Here is a 14,555-nt window from a genome sequence, read left to right as displayed (position 1 = left end):
GCATCTCCTCCATAAAGATACTAATCGTGAAGACTTAAGCATGTGTAGTATATGTATAGAATCAGTACAAAATGCTATATTTTCAAAGTACTACAGACTTAGTAAAGAGCAACTATAGGACAAAAATACCTTGAATATCTGCAAGTTTCATGCCTCGCAAATATTACGTGTTGCCAACTTCTAACGTGTCCAAATATTCCACTCACGACAAATGTAACCACCAGAATAACATTGAAATGGACGTGGAGTAACAACGACCAAAATTTTTAATTACTTAAATAAAAGAATTTATGTATTTTTCTAAGATCAATGTCTATGTCCTAACGAGGGAAGGCAATTTTTAACCGGTAATTAGTTTCTTGCATGTGGACAAACCTTTAAGCGTCATGTTACAAGTCAGTTTATGCCATATTTAATGTCATTAAAAGTTAATTAATTCCCTTTGCGAAAATAGGTAGCTAAAATTAATTTAAATTTTGAAATATATGCATACATATGATATATATTACAGCAGATACAATTTCTACGCTTGCCAATACTATATCAAAGACAAATATACAGTTTTTTCAGGATTTATAATTTATTTTATAAATAATAAGGTTATACTATATATACGTATATATATATATACTCAGTATATATATATATACTGAGAGAGACAATGTCATTTCATTATGAAAATTATGAAAAATGAGCCTACCGTAATCCTCTTCATAGACAATTGCGACTTTGGTCCAGTTAAGAAATGTCATCACATCTTGAAAGGCCATATTCAAGAGCTGTTGAGTTGGATGGAGGTTAATAGAAAATTCCTGTGCCAAAGAAGAAAAACATTAAATTTATTGAACATGATATTTGTTTTTTAAATACTAATATTAGAATTCTCAATCATTATGTAATCTTTTAAAAGGTTCGTATGCGTGTTGTTATTTTTTCCACGCTTATCTCCGTTTTAATGAGAATTTCTACCCACAAAACGCTCGATATTTATTGCTGAGATAAAGAGGTTGAAGAAGAGAAAAACGAGCAAAGATGTTTATTAGAACAATGTTGGATTAGCGTAGGTAAAAAAAGAGAAAGTAATGAATTGCTTCAATGAGAAATGCGATGAATTTAATGAGCTTACCTTATAATCCGTGTCCAGATCCAATCGGGCCTCGATGTGCGGGATGTCAAGCGCATCACAAATTGAGTGAATATGAGCGCCGAGTAGTGGGTCCGAAGGTCCAAAAACAGCCTGAACGCCCAAACGGACCTGCTGGCACGCTGCGGATAGGGATAAAGCGGACGAGACATTAGATAAATGAGATCACTATCACATACGTTAAACGAGTAAATTCATGTAACAATAAAACAAGCGCAGTCAACCACGCACATGAGAAAGTAGTATGAGTGGAAGCCAGGGAAAACAAATGGCCTTTGATTTCTCCGAAAAAGAGAGCGTGTGGAGTAGTGCCAAAATAAAACGAATTTGCGGAAAATATAATGTTAGTGACCACAGTAAAAGATCCTTTCAGAAGGCCGCGTGCATGCGCTCTGGTAATTGCGAATAACTCAGGCCCCAAGCAAAGACAGCGGTAATTTAACTCGAATCAAAGTATTCGGTGGAAGAAAAGAAATTTCTAAAAGCATTTTTCATTAGAATACCGCAATGGAAGACATTGAAATTGGATAAATAATCTACGCAGTAACAAAAATTCTCTAAAAGACGAAAGTTTTTAAATCAGATTTTATAGCGAAACTATTAATCAATTAAACAATGTAAATTTTAGTGGAGACAAATTTCCCATCGCCGCTTCAGTAATGGTTTTTAATACATTCTAAATGTTAGACATTTTAGTCGAATTAAGATACATTCATCGATATACCCCATCGATACATTTATAAACGTATATTATTAATATTAAGTAATCTACCAGTTAAGGTAGGTTTTGGAGAGACACAACTAAGAATAAGTATTTTATGACTCCTAACAAAAGACAACCAAACATTCTACTCTATAATAAGTTCCTCTTTATCCCTGCGTACTTCCGTCCTCCCTTCATACCATCCAAAATTAGTATTCTATTCCTGTCCCTACCTCGTTTGCCTAATATTCTCCCATCTATTGCAGGCTTGAACATTCCACTGCCGATCAATACACCCTTCATCAATTTTCCCGGCCTCCTTATGATTTCTCCTAACAATCCCCTGACCTCGCCTCCACTTTCTCGTTTGTTTCCTTTCGGTCCATCTAATCTTCTCCATTCTTCTCCACATCAACATTTCAAAAGCCTCCATTACTGCTTCAGTGACCATGTATCTGCGTCATACATAACTACATAAAAATTTTGACTAGCGTTTATTTAACATCGTTACTCAAAGTCCCTGTCATCAACTCCCTCTTCCTTGTGAAAGCTTTTTTGACTAGCGCAATTCTTCTCCTCACGTCCCTACTACTTGGACCGTGTTGGTCCAAAACACTACCGAGATACGTAAACTGTTCGACCTGCTCCAGTTTTTGCCCTTCTATTTTAATGTTTAGCTTAGCCTTTTTATTCTAGAAAATTGCATAACCTTTGTTTCATTAATATTGATTTTTATCCCATACCTGTCGCACTGAATTTCCAATTCACTCAGCAATGCTTGCAATGCCTTGGCTGACTGACAAACTAAAGCTTGGTCATCAGCAAACCTAACTGATTTTACGAATTCCCCGCCCACTTTCATTCCTACCTCCAGTTCTTCCCATGCCTCTTTAATCATTTCCTCTGAATATAGGTTTAACAGCAACGGTGATAATGGGCAACCCTGTCTTACACCCCTTCCTAACACTGCCCAACCGGACTCCCCGTTCCCCACTCGCACCTGAGCAGTCTGAGACATGTACAGGTTGCGGATTAGCCTCCTTTCCCTCCAATCTATTCCTATTTTCCACAATATACCCATTAGTTTTTCCCAATTCACTCTATCAAACGCTTTTTCGAAATCTACGAAACAGGCAAATACCTCCTGGTTGTGTTCTATATTCCTCTCGATTAATAATCTCATTACTGCAATGGCATCACGCGTACCTCTCCCCTTTCTAAACCCAAACTGATCTTCCCCTAAGTAATCATTTGCCCTACTCTCTATCCTTTTGTTTATGATCCTGAGAGCAACTTTAGCTGCGTGGGATATCAAACTTTTTGTCCTGTAGTCCTCACATGATGTAGCCTTTACCTTTTTCGGAATAGGAACTTAAACTGATCTCACAAAGTCTTCCGGCCAAATTCCTTCCTCATAAATACTACGGATCAGCCCATATAGCCTCTTCTTTCCACATTTTCCTAAACATTTCAATAGTTCCGCGAGAATGTTATCCACCCCCACGGCCTTATTTTAGTATCATCTCCCTTAATGCCCTTTCTATCTCATTGTCTAGTATGCTTGGACATAAGCTATCATCCTCTACGTCATGTTCCTTTTCTATGTCTAACTTTGTTGGTTATCTCTATTTACCCAGGTTATCACTTATTATTTCCCGATAGAATTTAATGGAGGGATGGAGAGGATGTTTAAACTTTTGATTTTGTGTTTTCTGGGGAAGAAAGTGGTGATAAGATTAGGACCTGATCTTATCACCACTTTCTTCCCCGGAACACACAAAATTAAACAATTAATCGACGACCTCTTCCCAATTATTAAAAACACTCAGTCTACATCACTTTTATTCCCACATTGTCCCTCTGTTTCGTTTAAACGCCCGTCGAACTTGCGAGACATCTGCAAGTCAACAAAACCAACTGCGAGCACCCCCCAACTCTCCCCCGTCCCTATCCGCAACCATGCAACTGCCCCCGCTGCAAATGCTGCCATCTTCTAAGACCCTCCCCCTCACTTAGTATCAACTCCCAACCGGTCGCCACCTGCACCTCAAAAAATATTATATATCGCATCTCCTGTAACTTCTGCCCTGCCTTCTACTGTACGTGGCCGAGTGCACGATCACACTTTCCCTCCGCATGAATAACCACCGATATTCCCACCTTTCTTAACTATCCCATCCCTACTCACACTGCTTCCCACAGTCAATATTTTGAAGACTGCTTCTCCGTTTCGGTGATTGAAATCCTTTCCAAATCTGCATGTATAATAGAGGTGAGAACCCGCGAGATGGCGCATATCCGGGTGACCCAGACATTCAAACCACCCGGGATAAACCAAGCCCACCGAATGCATCATATGGCTGTCTACATATCCCCTCTCATCCCCATGTTCATTTCCTATTGGTCCCTTACCTCTCCTTCCCTCCCCTCTCCCCCGCAAATGTCCTCTCCGCTCTTCCCCGAGAACGCCATTCGGAAGACGACGGCCGAGCCGTCGAAATGTCAAAACAACATATGTGAGTAAATTAATCCTTAGGCTACCGCGCCGTCTATCTGATGAACCCATGCTGATTTCCGGGAATTACCGTCGCGTAGTTTAGTTGGTAGACAAGTGTTTCGCCCCCAGTCCTGGAGGCGTCTTCAGGTCGAAGTGATGTGCGTTGCGTTTTGTCCGCTACATATAGGAGACGCTGGCTGGCCGGGAGCTCTCTGATCCATTGAACTTCAACCGTGAGGACGGCTACACCCTGACCTCCACTTGGAAAAGGATGATTCCCATTCGCCAAGAGACAATCAGAGAGCTCCCAGCCAGCCAGCATCTCCTATATATAGCGGCCAAAACGCAACACTCATTTTTCCGCAAACGCTACCATCTTTGTAGCCTTTCCATATTTAATTTTTCCACCCCGAAGAGGAGTTTATCCTAAAACGGGGTTTCCGTATTGTTTTGTTATGTTTCCACCATGTATTTTATATATTTCTTGTACGCTGTTCTTACGGAAATAAAAACCTGTAAAACTGAAAACTGAACTGCAACGCACATCACTTCGACCTGAAGAGGCCTCCAGGACTGGGGGCGAAACAGTTGTCTACCAACTAAACTACGCGACGGTAATTCCCGGAAATCAGCATGGATTCAACATATGTGAGTGTCATTTCTTTGTGTTTCTATGGTTTAAAAATCTACATCTGTATTTATATATACATATATACCATACCATTTACACAGTAATCAATACGAAGGTCGGTTTGGTAGGTGATGTTAGAGTTCATCCAGTACTAATCCAGACGACTTGTGAATATTCTATATACACGAGTATATACATCTAGATTTTGGCTCGGGAAGCGATGGGACATTTTTATCCACTAATAATGCATTGTTTCATCGAAAAAATGATTATGTTTACCTTCGCTTAACATTTGATGCAGATGAGCAATTCTTCCTTCAAAAGAATATGATATATGATGATTGTTCATCAAATTAATATTGCACCAATATTTACGATTGTTTTTGGAAGTTGCTTTGCCAAAACAAACTGAATAAGATGATTAGGATGGTCAACTATGTTTTTTATACTATTAAAATAGAAATATTTTTCTTCCTAGCCTGCCTGTTTAAGGTATTGATACCAAAAACGCAAAGGATAACATTTTTAAGTAGAATATAATAAGAGAAAAGAATACATTTTTTTGTGCGAGTTCCTGGTAAATATATTCTCTGTCGATAAGGTAGAATCAAAATCACTTGTTTTCTTTTAGTTTTTGTATATTTAACCCTTACCTAATTGCCATATGGATGGATTGAAGAAGAGATTGAAAGAGAGGTGGAGTGTGAGAGGATGAAGGGTGGGAAAGGAGAAAGCGGAGGCAGGTCCCAGTGGACATTCGTAACGTATAGTATTTTCAATTTAAGCGAAAGGAGAGGAATTTAAAGGGAAAGAGGCTGATGTTGTATCTCGATGAGCACTACATCTTGAGATGATCTTTAATGGCAAAATGTATGTCCTTATATATAGTACATCTATCGTATTTCAATTAATGAAAATAAAGGTGTTATATATTACAAATAGGGGTACTTACTTTCATGACGATTTTATTGCTCAAATAAGATTATTTAATTTAATTTGTTACTGTTTTTACTAAAATTTTATTGTATACATCGATAAATAATTTACAAGATGTAATTTAGAATAAATTACATGATGCTTGACCCAATACGTGATTACGTGTACATCATGGAATTATTTTATCTTTATTTACTCTAATGGCTCATTTCTATATGCAAATATTTAGATTTAGGACGGAAATATTTAGCTAGAGTTTTTTAAAAAGCTAACAAATCCGTGATATAGTAAGCTACAGGTTCGTCCGGAAAATAAGTGTACTGAGCTCAGGAAAAAAAATTATTACACTTTTACATATCTTAAGCTAATATTCCTCAAAATAGGACCCTTGTGAGTCGATACACTTGTTCCAGCGGCGTTCCGATTCCTGGAACGCTCCCGCGAAGGCATCATCGGGAACCTCTCGAAGACTCGTCGTCGACCTCTTCTCTGCCCTCCACGAACATCTTGTGCCACCGAAAGATCATGTTTCTGGACATGGCTGACTCCCCGTAAGCCTGGTTAATCATACCGACAGTTTCGGTAGACGATTTACCAAGCTTTACCGCAAATTTGATGGAATAACGCTGCTCCAAAAACTTCGGCATCGCGTTCCGTGACGTGGGGTCGAGCGTGGTGGTTCGCGTTAACAGAGCTCCTCACTACACCACAGCTCAGAGCCGACTGCGTTTTTCAGCGTCGCTTGCCAACATACCCCCCTCCAATCGCAGCCCGTCAGAGCGGTGCTGGGCGCGTCTGGAGCGGCGCGCCCAGCCCAGGAGTCAGTACACATATTTTCCGGAGGAACCCTGTATTATAAATATGTTGTGAATAAAGTAGTTCATATTTATTGTTTAAAAGAAAGGACCAACATTATTAGATCGGATTGTCATTTAAATTACAAAGGATTAAAATTAGTTTGCTTTTGACTTAAGACAATAATTGTAGGATACTCAAAGTGAAATACTGCCACTCTCGGAACTTGATCAATAGAACTTACGAGGGTCATCCGGAAAGTAGTACCCGTTCGTGCCGCATGAAGTGCTGACGACGCGAGTAGCCGCTGGATGAGGTCAGATAGCTTCAGTGGCTTGTCTGCCTTCTCTGAGCCAAGTTGCGTGACGCTAGCATTGCCTGTGTTGTTTCTGTGATTGTTTACAATGTTTAAAAAAATTGAGAACGCCGCCAGTTGTGAAGTGAGGGCAGTGATTAAATTCCTCAATGCAAGAAACGTTCGCCCATGTGATATTCATCGCCAATTAAAGGAGGTGTATGGAGACAATGTAATGGACGAGTCGTCTGTTCGGCGGTGGTGTCGCAACTTCAACATGGGGAGGGGGAACACACACGACGATGAGCGTTCGGAGAGACCGTCTGTCATTACAGACCAACTGGTGAGCTCAGTTGACGAATTCGTGAGGAACGATCGGCGCGTCACAATTGATGACATCTGTGAGCATTTTCCCAATGTTTCTCGAACAATTGTTCATGAAATTGTTAAACACCATCTGCATTATGCAAAAATTTGTGCAAGATGGGTCCCTCGCAAGCTTACAGATGAGCACAAAACCAAGCGTATGGCTGCAGCACTGACGTTTTTGGGACGTTATTCTGATGAAGGAGACTCTTTCTTGACTCGCATAATTACTGGTGACGAAACATGGGTTTGTTATGCATCACCTGAGAGTAAACGACAGTCAATGGAGTGGCATCATGCTCATTCACCAAACAAACCAAAAAAATTCAAGACAGTTCTGTCCACCAGGAAACTCATGGCAACCATTTTCTGGGATCGACGAGGTGTATTGCTTATTGATTTTATGGCCCGTGGAGACACTATTAATGCCAATGCGTATTGTGAAACATTAAAGAAATTACGGCGGGCAATACAAAATCGGCGGCGAGGTCTATTGTCTACTGGTGTCATTCTCGTTCATGACAATTCCAGGCCTCATGCAGCTGGGATAACACAAAAACTTTTGCAGCAATTCAAATGGGAAACTTTCGACCATCCACCGTATAGCCCGGACTTGGCCCCTTCAGATTTTCATCTCTTTACAAAGCTTAAAGACTTTTTGGCAGGAAAAAGATTTGACAGCGATGAAGAACTTAAAGAAGGAGTGACCCTGTATCTCAATGAGCTGGCGGCGAAGGACTATGCAGCAGGAATACAGAAACTTGTCACACGTTATGACAAATGCCTTAATTTGCTTGGAGATTATGTTGAGAAGTAGTTTAAAGTATCCTCCTTCAAATAAAATTTTTTATGTTTGTTAATATTTACTTTTGTGTCTTTATTTCACGAACGGGTACTACTTTCCGGATGACCCTCGTATTTCCCGAACTTCATTAATACACACTCATTGCGGCGGAACGATAAGACCCTGCACGATTAACGACGGGATGTGGTGAATCTCCATCGAAAACGGGAGTTTACCACGGGGAAGAGGACTGAGTTAAACCTGGGCAAGAGGTGGAACTTTTGTTGTCCAACAAGCAGGCTCGTAGGGGATCAGATGTGAAGACGGTGGAGGGAGAGAAGAGGGGGGGAGACCGTGGGAAAATAACATGAAGGTGGAAGCGTGACGGGGAAGGGATGGCTGGCAAAGGATGGCCGAGGGACAGCACTTCGGGAAGGGAGAAGAGGTATCCGAGGCAAAAGGGATATGGGTGGAGCATTCGATGGCGTTAAGGAAATAAAAGAGCCGGGTGAGGAAGAAAAAAAAGCCAAAGAAATACAAGAAACGGACTCATCGCACGGGAGGACGACGTCGCCTCTAAGACAAGGACTTCGGGGATGGCCGGAGGGGAAGCCCGAGTAAAGAAAGGGGGGGGATGTGAGAATTTATCGAACGGGCGGATACAAAGGCTCGAGACCGATCGTGAGGAAAAGGGTCGGACGGGCCCTTTTGGGTGGCAGGGAAAGTTTAGTGTTTTGTTCTTTCTGGGACGCAGGATACATATCCTCAATGCCGTCGAAAGAAGAAAGGGAAAAGTACAAGGTAAACAGAGGGAGGGGAAGTTAGCTGTAAGGTAACTGTGGACCTTGGGAAGAGTGGGAATATTGGGACGGTCGATCGTGAAACAAATCTTTCGGGCTCCGCCTCCTGTTTTTATACCACTGCGAGAATTTATCAGGTATTCTCGCAGAGGTCATGGAGATTATTTTGAATTTAGAGTCACCTTGAGCTAGTTTCTCTTAGAATTTGCTTTATCTTATTTCGTTTTACATGTAGATGTAGAATAATTGTGATTTGCCCGTTTATCACGATATAATCATTCAAAAAGCATCCGTATGTCAATTAAATCAATTGAATATGTTCACGCTTGAGGACGAAATTCAAATAAATTATCTTACAGTTACTTGACACGGGTTGGTTACCAAATTAATAAGGCAACACAATTTCAGGCTCCAGATTTAACCTATTTCATTCCCATTAAAAAATGAGTACATGATTCTTTTTTAAAAATTTAACCTTTGGAACCATAACTTGGTCACCAAATCCATTATGGGTGATACATTTTTTAACAAGATAATCTTATCATCCATATAAGGGAATACATTTGTAAATATTGATGATTTGACGCATGTTTAAGGACCAAAAATCACATCCAACTAGAAACCATTTTCTCATCATAGAGACAAGAGTATCAGTCTAAAATTAGAGATTAGAGGTGATTATGTTCGGGCATTACAAAGAATACATCGCGGTTTTGGATTAACCTTTGGACATAAACAATCACTATTGATTCCTTATTACTGAAAGTGAATAAGTGATAAGCAAATTGCGAAATCGAAAGTTAGTGTAAACTTTGTATTTTCGGGCGGTTTTTTCTTTCTGAAAGTTCAGTGGTTGGTTGAATTTCATTTCAAGGAACACGAAACAATCAGGAGGCACCAACTCAGAGCAACTACGTGACCCAATCCCCATGCACGATGCCTTAGGGTAGTGTTCAAGCGCATATTATTATTTCATTCCAAGTTCTAGTTCTAATATTATTCCATGTATTATAAATTATTGATACAACAGCTGCCTCTATTTTTTACGTGATGACAATTGTTTTGAATTTAAATAATGTGGACCGATTACGTCCACTACCCCTGCTTGTTATCTAATAATTTGCAAATAATAGTAATACTGACTGAAGATACGAGGGAATTAAGTTTTTATGATGTTAAATACCTCATGGCTTATTTTAATACGGGAGGATTGACCACCTTGTGACAGAGTTTATTTGAAAATTATTATTTGAAATCATTGATTACAACATTGTTTGATGAAATGTAAAAAGCGTGAAAAAATAATAACTTTCCAACTTCCCATGTTTTAGCCAAAGTTTTAATCCCACGGAGAACTGAAATTCGGAAAACTGTTTTACATGTTACTAAAATTTAGAATAATTCCAAATTGTAACTCATCCTCATTCTGATGAAAAATCCGTGATTCGTATCCGTTAGATATTGTCCCGTTTCTAATACCAGGTGCACCCGGTTTTTTCTTCCTAGGTCAACAGATGATTATTAGGGTTTAATGTAGGAGGAGAAGACAACAAGACGGGACAGGAAAAAATTGGGATTTTATAAAAATGTGTTGTTTTTAAGCACTTGTTTCGACTTGGTTAGAAAAAATGTATCCTAAGATATTTTCATAAGTGCAATATAGTTTTTCTAACCACCCCTGAATAAGTTATGAAGAGAATTTTTAGCTAAAAGTATACGCATATGAAGCTTTCTGATTCAGTTGTCGTAGAGAGTTACCCACATTCCTTTCGAAATTACGAAATTATCATTCGATGTACAATAAATGTATACCAAGTAGTATATGAGTATTACATACATTAAATGAGAAAGAGCCTGCAAGCATATCAACAGGGTATTAATTATCCCAACAAGTATTGATGGCATGCGAGGGTAATCCCAGAAGTACCCGACCCAACAAAGAAAACACAAAATGTTTGGAGAAATATGTATTTTTTTCAACACAATCTCCTTTCAGCTCTATACACTTTTTCCAGCAATGTTTAATAGGTTCGATACCCTTTTTAAAATAAGAACTGTCTTGCTCCTAAAAATAGCCATAAACAGTCGACATCACTTCTTCACGGTTGGAGAATCATCGGCCACGGAGCCTTTTTTTCATGTTTGCGAGCAGAAAATAATCCGAGGGGGCTAAATCTGGCGAATAGGGTGCATGAGGTAGCAATTAAAACTATAATTTATGAATTTAGACCATGTTTCATCCACGGTTATGAAACGGCGCCAAAATTCTGCTTTTTCGTTGTTAAACTTTGCTAAACACTCAATTGAAACATCTTCACGATCCTGGTTTTGCTCGAGTGTGAGCACCCATCTTGCACACAGCTTTATCATGTCCAAATGTTCAGTTAATATGCAAAGTGCCGAACTTTTTCAAATGCCAACTATGTCTGCTAGCTCACGCACTTTCAGTCGATGATCATCCAGCATCACTTTGTGGATTTTCTTGACCGTTTCTAGAGTCGTCACCTCATTTGGTCGACGAATGCGATGATCGTCTAGACAGCTCATACGGCCTCGCTCAAACTCTGCTATCAAATATTTTCGTGCTGTAAACGAAGAAGCAGACTCACCCAGAGTAGAATCCAGTTCAGCTTTTATATTGGTTGGGCTGAGGCCTTTCAAATTGTAGTATTGTTTCACATAGCCAATTTTCTCCATTTTCACAAATTCAGTGAAAACGTTCACTATCGTTGGCTTCCAAACAAATAATAAACAACGTGGCGTTTACAAATTTAAAACATATGCTATATAGATTGCAAACTTTCTAATACAGTGGTATTTTTCAATCAGCCACCGCCATCTCTAGGTCAGGCCACGTACTTATCGGCCTTCCCATGTAGGTGAGGGTATTTGTACTGTGTTGAAGAAATGCATGATACTAATATATTAGTGCCCTTCGGATATATCTTAACACCACATAATAACCATGTTAAAACTTGTAATATAATTTAACTTTTTACAAAGATAATAGAATTTTAGAAGAACGTGCATAAGTAGTTCGAAAAAACCATCACGAAATAATGGTCTATATCAACCATATAATATTTTTTTCTATCAAAATTTCAGTATTTATAAAAATACTGTAGGCGATAATCTTTCTAGGAAACGTGCTTCAGAAATCCTGAAATTATAATCGTTGAAAAATATAAAATTTACTTTCATAATAACTACTTCACTCGCAGAAAATGTAACAGTCTCATTTTCCCAGTTATATCGATGATTTTAGGAAAACAATTCGCTAAGAAAACTTGAAGAAATTTAGAAAAACCCAAAGTGCATGATGATGGGCGGTTAGAAACACTCTGTGATGAACGATTTCCCCTAGTGTGGACTGAATTGAATAGGAAAAGGAATTGTATGTGAAAATTGTGATGGTGCCGAAAAATTGCTTCAACTGCAGTACTCGACCTTTCTGCTGGTAAAGGTCTCGAAAAGGTATTTGGTCTCATCTATGTCACTTGTAGGAAAGAGAAGTAAAACGACATCTCGGCACATTAGCACACATTCCTAACACCTCTATAGAGACCTCGCGGAACTGTTCAACAAACATTTGTGCGCTCGTGTCGAGGATCATTCAGTATTTAATGCAAATGATGCACAGATCGGGGATCAAGGGACGGAATTCTACTACGAAAACATTTGCCCCCATGGGTAAGTTTTTGAAGATCTTTCCTTAAAGGAGGCAAAATGTGAGAAAAACGGAACGGATAAAACCTCCATTTATCCCTGGTTCCATGTATGATCGACCATTCCCTACACCAGTGATTCGTATTTCCTTTTTTTCATTCAGTGACGCTCTTGAACGTCTCTGAGAGAGGAAGCTGCAAACCTCTTCCATTCAGGAGAGACAGCCTTATAAGGCCTTCCCTCTTGAAAAATGAATTTTTGCACCATGAATAAGTTATTTACGTCATGCGAAAAGACATATTTCATTTGCGATGATATCTTCACATTTTCGTTGGATTTCGAGTCCATGTTGACAGACCGTAGCTCGTAAGCGCAAATCGATGATTTGTCTGCCTCAGAATATCATAAATTTTCATCGATGAATTCTGTTTCCCTCACATTATTTTTAATGGTAACTGTAAAAAAGTTTCAGCTACGTAATTATTATTGCTTTATCCTGGAGCGCTATGGATTCACTTTTGAAAGAGGGGATAATTCAAAGTAAACAGTTGGTTCAGTTGAATAATAATTATGGCATTACTTAAACCCTGTTTAATAATATATTTGAATTCATACATGTTACTTTTAGAAATATACGGATTATGAAAACGAAATAATTTATAGAATATCAAAATGTCTGATTAACATTTTTTAAACAATTGATACGCATCATCTTAAGTAGTTATAAAATAATTTGCGTGAAACCTAATTTTCCACTGATTTTAAAAATACCACTTAGGTCTACCTTATGGAAATAGATAATTTGTTACATTAAGAGATGAAACATTTTTAATTGAATAATTCAAATACATTTTCATCGTTTAAACTCTCACCGAAGCTATTCATTTTTAAAATTTGGATTTCATCTGTCCAATAAGTATTGATATATTTTACAAATTAAACCTATTGCATGAAAATTGGTTAGAATAGGAATAGGCCCATCCTTTGACGCACAAAATATGTACATAAAATGATCAAATTAAGCTTTTGGCGAAACCTTGAAAAAGTTTAATTTATTATTAATTAAATGGAGAATGTTAGGCAAACATGGAACGTGCAGGAATAGAATACGGATGTTGGACGAAATGAAAGAAGAAAGTAAGAAGGTAGAGATGAGAAGTGGTTTGTTGTTGAGTAGAATGTTGGGTTGTATTCTGTTTGGAGTTACAAGATAATTATTTTGGTTGTTATGTCCTATGAAAACCTACCTTAACCGGTGTATTATCTGAAAATAATATAATTTCCACCATTTTTACTATCCAATAAAATTTATCACGCCTGTATAGTGATATTTGTAAAAATAATCATTCTTCCACTTAAACAAATGTTTAAATTTAGTGGGTCAAAGGAAAAACCTATTGCAATTTATTTACTGATGCATTGAGTAAATTAATAAAGTGAAGTAAAAAGCACAAATTTCAACAAACAGTAATATCAATGCCGAATGGAAACGTGTATAGCAATTCACAAAATGGTGATTTGCAATGTCAATAAGTATTTTTTTAGTCAAATGACAATTGATATTAATGCATAAACAGGTGAAAGGATCGGTTAATCCTCCAGTTATTCGATAATGAGATCTCTGTGATGTGTAATTCCACATTTTTCAATTTATTACTAATTAAGGTTGATCTAACAACAGTTTGAACTTTTAACGCCTTTATGCATTAAGGATGATGGAGGGAAGAAGAATAGGAAATGGAAAAGTTGCATTTGAAATTTGAATTTGGCAAATTATTATAATTAATACGGTGTTACATCTTAAACACAAATAGTCGTTCAATGTCATTTCATAACACACTTATTCACTGATATTATATTTTAATAATATCAAATTATTTTCCAATACCATAATAACTCAGAAGACTCCTTAAACATTAATCCGAGTTTTTTTATGAA

General features: G+C 38.2%; 1 protein-coding gene across 5 annotated transcripts in view; it reads right to left on the bottom strand.

Annotated features, from left to right (window-relative positions):
• The window catches only part of LOC139701043 (glutamate receptor ionotropic, kainate 2-like), a 564,255-nt gene that overhangs the window by 228,815 nt on the left and 320,885 nt on the right, over nucleotides 1–14,555 (bottom strand). For all 5 annotated transcript variants that reach the window (XM_071599613.1, XM_071599611.1, XM_071599615.1 and 2 more), the window contains exons 3-4: nucleotides 1,127–1,266; nucleotides 701–812 (exon numbers count right to left, since the gene is read on the bottom strand). In XM_071599613.1, the coding sequence (XP_071455714.1) occupies nucleotides 701–812; nucleotides 1,127–1,266 (252 nt within the window). The remainder of the gene's footprint in view (nucleotides 1–700; nucleotides 813–1,126; nucleotides 1,267–14,555) is intronic.

This window comes from Hetaerina americana, unplaced genomic scaffold (assembly GCF_022747635.1).
Source record: "Hetaerina americana unplaced genomic scaffold, ioHetAmer1.1.p SCAF_11, whole genome shotgun sequence".
Taxonomy (NCBI): Eukaryota; Metazoa; Arthropoda; class Insecta; order Odonata; family Calopterygidae; genus Hetaerina; species Hetaerina americana.
This window is presented reverse-complemented; position numbering and strand designations above follow the sequence as displayed.